This window comes from Chanos chanos, chromosome 10 (genome assembly GCF_902362185.1).
Source record: "Chanos chanos chromosome 10, fChaCha1.1, whole genome shotgun sequence".
Taxonomy (NCBI): domain Eukaryota; kingdom Metazoa; phylum Chordata; class Actinopteri; order Gonorynchiformes; family Chanidae; genus Chanos; species Chanos chanos.
Window position 1 is genome coordinate 4793341 of NC_044504.1, and position 10000 is coordinate 4803340.

Here is a 10000-nt window from a genome sequence, read left to right on the forward strand (position 1 = left end):
GCTGGAAGACAATGTGTATCTCTAAGGACATGTGATCTCGCCCACCAACCACACGGCTGCCCCAGGTCATCAGCCAGAGAGCTGTAGGCTCATTGGCTGTTAATGATATCATCCTCATGGTTTGACTGCCTATTGGATGGAGATGATGTCATGTTTCCCTTGTATTTAGCCACTACTCTATTAGTGCAGTGACTCCCACATAATGAACGTATAAAAGTTATTTAATCTCATCGTGTAATCTCAGTTTAGATGGTTCAGTAAGATTAAAAATATGCACCTTATAACTTTACTGAGACAAATGTGGGTATGAGATGAAGTTATTTATTTTGATTTGATTCAATTTGCATAACAGTAATGGAATACCTCCTCTCTCTCTCTCTATCTCTCCCTCTCTCTCTCTCTGTGCGTTCATTACTGTAAAGGAATGTGAAGATTCTGGGACAGTTTCCACTTCGGTGGAAGGCAGAGCTCTCCTTTAGGGCCATTATCCAGCAGAGTAAATACACAATCTATAAATACACACAGAGATTGCTTTAAAAGGCATATGGCCACACTCAACTCCACTTTTCCCACAAAACCCCTAAAGCTATGTCTTTAATGGGTGCTTTGAACCAAATCAAACAGCTGGGCAGGGACCGTAGAGTAAAGCTTTCTCTGCTATTGGGGTTTCCCAACGCAGTCTACATCAAAGACACAGTCAGAAACATACGAACACGCAAGCAGTCTCTCTCTCTTTCTCTCTCTCTCTCTCTGTCTCTGTCTCTCTCTCTCTCACACACACACACACACACACACACACACACACAGACTGTCTTTCACTCTGACTCTGTTGTTTTTGGGTCACTAAAAGTTTGAGAAATCTTTCTGAAAGCCCCATTAAGAGAGAACAAGAACAGAGAGACCAAGAAAGAGAAGTTCTACTTCATTTTATGGCACTCCTTGATCAGTCATCTCTCACGCACACGCGCGCGCGCACACACACACATGCACACACGCACACACACACACAGACACATATGCACACTGACATGTCAAATTAATAAAAAACAAGGTCATGGTTAATATAATCTACTTGGGGACAACCATAGAGAGAGAGAGACAGACAGAGACAGAGATAGGAAGACAGAAAGAGAGAGAGAGAGAGAGACAGAGAGAGAGAGAGAAAGAGAGAGAGAGAGAGAGAGAGAGAGAGAGAGAGATTAAAACCACAGGGCCACAGAGAGAAAAAAGGGGATGGGAGGAGTAAACTGAAAGAAAAGGAGTATGACCACATATCAGGTAAAGGAGGACATACAGAAGACCTTGTTCAGACACCACTATAGACTGTAAGGTAGTTTCTTTTCCCAAGGCTTGTGATTGGACAGCAAATATTAGACTGTGGACCTACCACTGCTCTTTGTGTCTCCTTCATCTGGGCTAGGGGGCGTGTCTCTATCGGTGGGCGGGGCCTGTGTGAGGGGGTGGAGACAAGGCTGGGGCGAGCAGGGTGAAGAGGACGAGGCTAGATGCGTGATTTGTTAGAAGGGGGTGGTATGGGATCGGTGCAGGGAAGAGGTGCCAAAGAAGACAGATCCAATTAGAAAGTCAACCCCCCGCCCCCCCCACCACCACCACCACCACCACCCAAGTCATATGATAAAAGGAAACATGAGAGATGTCAATCAAAAGTAGGGGGAGGAAGAGGAGGAGTCAGTCATTCGTACAAACAGGATGTTATCACAAATCGTAGACAATAGGCCAATATAGCAAGCGTTGAAACAAATAAATAAGAAAAAAAAGGAGGTGTGAGGTGGAGAGAGGATACGGTGAAACAGAACAGGGGAATGCAAAGCAGTAGAAATATAGAGCAGTACGATCAACACAGCGCGAAACACACACACACACACACACACACACACACACACACACAAGATTAAAGAATTACAAAACAAATGTTAGCTGCATTTCAAAATATTCATTTCACAGCATGCTCTAGACGCTAGCCGTTAATGCAAAACTGCACAATAAACGTCGTCAACGCTAGCAGTTAATGCACAACTTTATGAGGACGTATTAATGCTAGGAGTTAATGCCAAACTCAGAACACTGTTATTAATGCCAGCAGTTGATGTTACACACTACACACATACAGCGTAGACAGTTAATGCTTGTGGATAAAGCTACAGTGCTTCACACACGCTAAGGGAAAAAGAAGCTAACTCTCTAGCCCTGTTAGCTGCTGATCCAACAGTTTGAGCTGTTTTTTATAAACTCCTGAGAGGATGAATCTGCTCCCAGAGAGCATCAAAACCCTCAGCACAAATCATTCCTCACTTTTTTTTTTTTTTTTTTTGACTTTAATATGTTTTCGTTCACAGTGCATTACCAAATCAAAACAGAAACTCATCTGCTCTCACTTCAACCTGAGAACTCCTGAGATGAGACTCTCTGGATGTAGGTTCATATCTCTGGTCAAAATCAATCAATAAATAAATGAATAAATAAAATGCGCTAAAGAAAACAAACAGGGGACTGCGATTCTACAGCTTTGCCAAGCATTGGGTGTCACTGCTAATTGGTTTGCCGGCATAGTTGAACTGCTGATGATTTGAATGCTTCTAGGTGGATGGAGGAGGGGGGGTGGTGGTGGTTGGGGGGGGGGGGGGGTCCCCAGTAGTCGAGCTGCTGGCCTAATGTAAACCAGACAACTTCCACTTCCTCTGAGAAGAGGCAAAAAAAAGAGCGGGGGCTTAGGGCTGAGTTAGCGCCCATGCTAAAGGCTCTCTGTATCTGAGTCAAGCCCGGTGAGTTTACTGAGATGTTTGGTTGTGCTTGGATTAGGACTGAACGTGTCAGGGCATGGGTACACTAGCAGTCCTCCTGGCATTCCAAGTATCAGATTTTCCTTTCAAAAATGATCCACATCTGCTGACTTCACAGCGCAGACTGGCCCGAGCAAGCCCCCAAAGATTTATGTCAGAGCAGAAAGTGTTCTAGAAACTTCCTCTAAATGCCTCAGGACTGAAGTACTGAGGTTTTGAACTCTGCGTTTCCAATAGCTTATGAATATGAACTTAATCTGTGACTTACGTCACACTGAGTATATAACCTATGTTAATGTATATGTAGCTATGGAGTGTTAACATCTGAATGATGCTACATGCAAAACGGCCAGACCCAAATTTCTGTTATTAAGTTCTGGTTGTCTTGTAGAGGAAGGTTTTTCAAATGTACAGAAAAGCAGATATTTGATTTAAAATGAAGGTGATGTCTTAGCATTTAAGGTGGGTGCTGAGGGGGTGGGGGTGGAGAAGAGTATTGGATAAACAAGGAACTTTGGCTTTGTCATTCTGCATAATCCTCTCTCTCTCTCTCTCTCTCTCTCTCTCTCACACACACACACACACACACACATGAGACTGAGGAAGTGCAGTGTGGAGAACTGTTGTGTGAGTGCCAGTGTCTGTGTGGCGATACCTCACGTGCCCGCTCCTGGCACAGAGCCAGTCCTGAGCCCGGTGCCCAGTGACACTCACCTGATCTGGGTTTCAGGCCGAACGGAGGGGAGCCGACAGAGGGAGATGAGACTGGAGTTTTGTCTTCACTCTGTACAATAGATACACCAAAAAAAAAAAAAAAAAAAAACACCACCTCATTTTGAATACTAACCTCCAAATGTTCAAAAACATTTCTGAACATACAGATCATTTTGTAGTGTGTGTACACTGAACCTGATCTCACCTTGTCCATCTGGTTCACAATGCTCTCATCTGACCTGTCACCATCAGCCACATCACCCTGTTGGGCAGAGAGAGAGACAGAGAGACAGGCAGAGAGGGAAAGAGAGAGAGCGAGAGAGAGAGAGAAATATCTCTGTGAACCCAGGGCCTGTAAAGCCTCAGTGCTGTTATAATGGTTACTGAAGCACTGACAGGTTGTCCTAAGCATTACTCATCACTCTCTTAAGTCTGGACATGTCGGAGTTCAGACAGTGGGCCTGGCTCAGGCCTGGCCTGGCCTGGCATTGTGTGTTTGTTGTTGTGAATGCTGGCTACATCCTCTGTGTCTGCTTTGTTACGGACACAATGCCTTCCTGTTCTCTCTCTGACTATACTTCTGTTTGTTGCCCTGCTTCTCTCTTTCTCTCTCTCTCTCTCATTTTAGCTGCAGTCATGTGAAAAAGGACCAGAATGCTGTGTAGGAAATGGGTTGACTTGGAGGATAAGCATGGACACACTTCTGCTCTCTGAAACAGATAATCTCTGGATTAGTGTACGCTAAATGGGCATGCTAAAAGTGTACGCTAATAGTATATACTAAAAGTGCGCGCTAAAGCGTATGCTAAAGGTGTGTGCTAAAAATGTAGGCTAAAAGTACATGCTAAAAGGACATGCTTAAAGTGAGGGCCAAAGTATTTAAAAAAACAAACAAAAAAAACGCAGAGATGACTTTCACTTCAAACAACGCATCAGACAAATGTACAGAGCAAACACACACAGACACCACACTATCAAACATCATCTCAGGAGCAGGGTGAGAGTTTGTGTTTTTCTTAACGGTCACACAAAAGGTCAGAGTTCCCCTCGTTACACTAGCTCGTTAGCGCTTGCAGCTCTTCATTTTCACTAGTCTACATCAATATTTCACTTATTTTTCCATGTTCCACCTGTGTCATTACAAATAAAATCTATTAGAGAATGGTCCCACCCCTTTGGCTGTCACTGAATTGTTAACTCCATAAATTGCTCACCATTGGAAGATAGGTCCACACAGTCATCTGTGAACTGAAGAACTGACCAATCAGGACACAGAACTTAACCCTCTGTAGACTCCCCACCAAACCACAGGGTATTCATATCTCTCTTATTAAAACAGATAGCCACCATTATTAAAAGACAAGGAATTGGGTTTTTTGATTACTTGAAGAAAAAATATTAAATATATTATTCTATATTAACTTTGTTCTACATGTTCTGGTGATGTTGTGCCCACTGCTAGTGTGTATTTGAATGTAGGAGTAGTACATCACCAGCTCAGTTCAGATGTGTCTTCTTTAGATGATTTTATCATCTCTTCCCAGCTCAAGATACTAGATATATGCCCCTCCTGTGGCTGTTGTTAGATCTACTGATATCAGTGTGTCGCGCACACACACACGCACACACGCATACACATATGCACACACAAACGCACACACACATACACGCATACACATACGCATATGCACACGCACACACACACACACACACATACGTACACATACGCACACAAACGCACACACACATACACGCATACACAAACGCACGCACACACATACGCACATATGCACACACACACACACACACACACACACACACACACACACACAGCTTCACCTGTAAGGCCTTTTTGCTGTGATGTGTCATGTCAAACTAAGCTGCAGCTCTTCTGCTCGGCCAGATTTATGAGGCAGATTGAACAGATTTGGATATTTTAGCTCTGTGTAACAGAGCAAGTTTTCCACAGAAATGTACCTTTCCTTTGTGTCAAATTTCTCTTTCAGCAGCACCGTCATTTCCACGAAAATTCATACTATTTCTGCGGATGGAATTACTTTCACCTCATCACCGCTGCGGGGGAAAATGTTTCTCAGTATTCTGCCCAGTGCCATTTTTATTATCTTTAGACTTTCCCGGAGGCTAATAGTTTCTTTTAAGTTTTTCATGTCTGGCAGGGAGTATCTGCAAACACCCCAGAAGTTTCTTGTTCTTTTATTTATTACAGATATCTGTGGAGTAGACAAACGATGAAATGCTCTGACTCGTGCGAAAAGAGTCTTTGTCTTTTGTGTCTTTTGGACACAGAGTCTTGTCTTGATGGTTCAGTTCGTTTAAATTTCACAAGCGCATCTTAATTTCAGAAAGCAAAAAAAAAAAAAAAAAAAAAAAAATTCATTTTAATTTTCTCATCTCTGTAACGTTTGACTAGTCTTAGAGCTGAAAACACCCCGGGGCTGGATGCTAGCGTTGAAACAGAATGGGGGACACAGCGGACTCACTCGGACGCTGAGGCTACACACTATGACAGGCAAAACACAATCTCCCGACACAAGCCGTCAACGGATGTCAATGAATGCACACGTATGTCGCTAAGGAAATCACCTGACTGCTTTATACGGTCATCTTGTCTTAATGGGATTAGGCTGAAGCATCAGAAAACACCCTGTTTGCTTTTCTTTTTTTTTCTTGTAGACTTGGTTGTTACATCATTTGGACTGTTAGTCGTTCTAAGAGTTAAAAAAGAAGTCTGCTGGCTACCGAGCCTTGTCCTTTCGCTCTCCCTTTCTCTGGAATGGTCTACCCACAGAAGTTAGGGAGGCAAACTCTCTTCATACCTTTACAACCAAACTAAACACTTTTTTTTTAAACAATTTTCTCTAACTTACAGATAATAAAATTTTGATTTGACTTTGTTGTAGACATTTAAAGCCCTTTCAGACTATAAAGACTGATATTGGGCTCTAAATAAACTTTATTATTATTATTATTATTATTACATTTAAAATGGGGCTAGGGGTATTCCAAAGAGCAGGATCTATATATTTATCTGAGTTCAAATTAAAACTTTAAAAGCTTAGGAACATTCCTATTGGACTGTCCTGACTGTTGTCTGAGGACATTGGTCAAACTAAGCAATCACGCCTTTTTGTGGAATAACTTCCTGCCCTGATACAACATGTTGCAGAAATGTTGGGAAGTCCGAAATGAATCAACTTTGACCATAACCAAAACCCCAAATTTCACCAACATCGTAAATGCATGGGATGTAACAGGCAGCCGACTTGTTATGAAACGGTTTTGCATTTTCCTGTGTTCTGTGAACTATGAGGGAAGAGCCAGGGTTGAGAACAACAAACAGATTGTCAGAACTTGTTGTCTAGGAGACAGTTCTGACATCACTAAATGGCCTAGCAGCAGGTTCTGATTCTAGAAGCATAATGGAGAGATTGTGATGCCAGTCATAGCAACGCTATGGCACAGCACACACAAGGAAACCAAAGATGCAAGAATCACTGAAATTTCCAGTGAATGTTTCACAGACGCTACTACCAAAACAGTGAACAACACAATTAATCTGCCAAATGGGGGATGGGGGTTGGGGTTGGGGGTTGGGGGTTGGGGGGGGGGGTGTGGGGGTGGCTGGTATCAGGTTACTAGGTTACCTGTTGTGCTAGGTGTCTGGCATACTGCTGGCACGCAAGCTGAGCCTCAAGTCTGGCTCTTTCAAGGATGAACTGTCTCTTCTTCTGGAACTCCCAGCATGCAACAGGGCTCGCCTTCAACAACAATCACAACTTCAAACCAACATAGCAGCCTATGTTCAACACTCTACACACAGAGCGCACGCGGTAAACATGCCACGACACCCTTATACACCGAGCACTATCTAAAACAGACACTCACGACATGCCAAGAGTTACGAAACCACTGCACCCCATGCAAGAAAACAAAAAACAAAAACAAGAAAACGAACACAGTGTAGCATCTACAAGCAGAACCTCAGCATACCTAAAGCACCATACAAACTATCACTACACGACGACAAGCCACACAACACAGGAGAGGGAGAATGAGAACCAATCTGAACCACGCTGTTATGGAAGTCAGTGTCATACACAGCAGACCGGTCTCGGGTCACGCGGCCTGAATTCTCACCGACATGAAAGAGGGCAACAAGCCGGGTTCCTACGCCTCTACTTAGGGAACACAATTGCTACAGCCTATATCACCATGGCGACGCAGAGGGAATGACCTTTGAGAAGAAGGAGAGGGCGGAGCCAGAGGAAACGCGAGAGAGGGGAGGTGGCGCGTTAACGCGGCCAAGTTCAAGTGTTCGGCCCAAGTCTGAAGGACAAACACACACGCGCGCGCGCACACACACACACACACACACTTCTAGAGTGTACAGGAAGCACTTTACCTTGGGTGTAGTCTGTCCTTCATCACTATCCTGGCCGCTACAGAGAGAGAGAAAAAAGAGAGAAAGAAAGAAAGAAAGAAAGAAAGAGAGAGAGAGAGAGAGAGACAGAGAAAGAGAGAGCGAAAGTGAGGAGTAAAAAGAGTTAGTTAAGAGTAAGCGTGAGCATCCTGAAACACAAACACGTACACATTTCGCCCTTTCTTGTTGTTGCCGTGATATCAACCGCAAGTCAGTGCAAACTTACTTGAGTGAGTCGTCTACCGTGACTAATTCCACTGGGTAGAGTTTAATGCCTGACAGATCAGCCGAGTTCACATTCACCCTGCCAACACACACACACAAACAAAAACACACACACACACACACACACAGACATGCAAAACACATGTATATATGTTGAAACACTAAAACAATCAAAACACACACTTTACACAGTCACAAAAGGAGATGGATTCAAATTTGGAATCTGGAAAATCATGTTTGCATTAGATAAGCGTTGATTTTCTTTTAAAAAGACAGACAGAGAGGTAAAGAGATAGAGGGCTTTAGGTCCAAAACACGATCTCAGATGAGATCTTTGTCTCAAATGAGGTTTTACAACAATAACAAGCACGGGCCTGTTGGTTCCAGTGGTAACAAAACCACAGCAACTCATAGACAGAGAACAGGTGGTGACATTTAGCATTTCACAAAATGAATAAAACCCATCTTGGCAGACAACCTACACAAACATGATCTCAGACATCACAACTGTTCAACCGGAGACGAGATCAGGGATATTCCTACTGGCCAGTCCTAGACCGGATACCAATTTCACTTATCTGACCGACTACGAAACGTAACGCCCCAAAGGAACTGTTGTCCAGGCAACTGAACATGTTTACACATGTCACCCAGGTCACCCTGATAAGACTCCACCCACCTGTTGGGGTCCTGCAACAGCTCCACGGCCTCTTTTAATTGGTTTATCATGTCGACCTTTGACCTGCAGGGCGAAAGAGGTAACACAGCATAACTCAGCTTGAAACCGCAGCTAAATGTTCACGGTCAGGGTCATGTGATGACCACGACGGTCAGAAAAAAGTGATTTTAAAGCGATAACATGACTTTATGAAAACGACATTCTAACCCCGTAAGAACGCTGTTTTCCTGTGTGTGTTCACCAGTTTGGAATGGCCAGTTACCAGCAATTTCTCATGAGTAAACTCCCTCCCCACACCCACTCCCCAGTAAAAGGACTCCCACGTCCTCTGGGCATCTACCATACGGCTCCTCTGATATAAGGGAGGCCACACAGCGCACGCTTTTGCACACTGGTTTCTGCTCGGCATCGTCCAGTCAAATAATGGGCTTGGAGGAGAGACTGTTTTTGGCCTGACGATACCCACACAAACTAACACACCCGAGCACAACAGAACCCCGGGTCCGGCTCGGCCCGGTGTACTCCCTCATATCCATGGCAACAGAGCCCGGGTGTGGCAGAGCTGAGCTACAAAAACGACCAAACCCCACGACTGCACGTTCTGCTCTAAGCGCTGTCTGAGCACTGTTAAATACATCTCTATCAAAGCCTTAAATGAACTAAATAATAATAATAATAATATAAAAATAAAAATGAGCAGTATGTCCCCATAGCTCATATAAGACTGCATCTTTTTTTTTTTAAAACCATTGACAATGTGTATATGTGTGAGAGAGAGAGAGAGAGAGAGAGAGAGAGAGTGTGAGAGAGAGAGAGAAAAGAGAGCAGGAGAGGGAGAGAGGGAGAGATGGAGAGGAGATAAAAGAGAGAGGGATAAAAAGATGAGAGGATACTAACTTTTGCTCTGAGGCCCAGTTGCCGTCTTCCTCTATTCTTAGAGGCTCGTCAAACTCTGCCGACCGACCCTGATGATACACACACACACACACACACGCAATAACATCATCTTCAGCTGCACTTGTCACGTGATCACAAACTCAAACCCTGATTGGACAAGTTTCTGGTGCCACCCTTCAATGCTGCTCCAACCTCCCCCACCCCAAGTCTCTCAGTCTGTATCTCTATTTCTCAAACACACAC

At 44.0% G+C, this 10000-nt stretch overlaps 1 protein-coding gene across 1 annotated transcript in view; it reads right to left on the reverse strand.

The window, feature by feature from the left end:
• lrch1 (leucine-rich repeats and calponin homology (CH) domain containing 1) overlaps positions 1-10000 on the reverse strand; it is a 44161-nt gene that overhangs the window by 6720 nt on the left and 27441 nt on the right. The window contains exons 10-16 of the mRNA XM_030786319.1: positions 9758-9825; positions 8861-8923; positions 8183-8260; positions 7912-7975; positions 7181-7270; positions 3516-3585; positions 1388-1501 (exon numbers count right to left, since the gene is read on the reverse strand). Of these exons, the coding sequence (XP_030642179.1) occupies positions 1388-1501; positions 3516-3585; positions 7181-7270; positions 7912-7975; positions 8183-8260; positions 8861-8923; positions 9758-9825 (547 nt within the window). The remainder of the gene's footprint in view (positions 1-1387; positions 1502-3515; positions 3586-7180; positions 7271-7911; positions 7976-8182; positions 8261-8860; positions 8924-9757; positions 9826-10000) is intronic.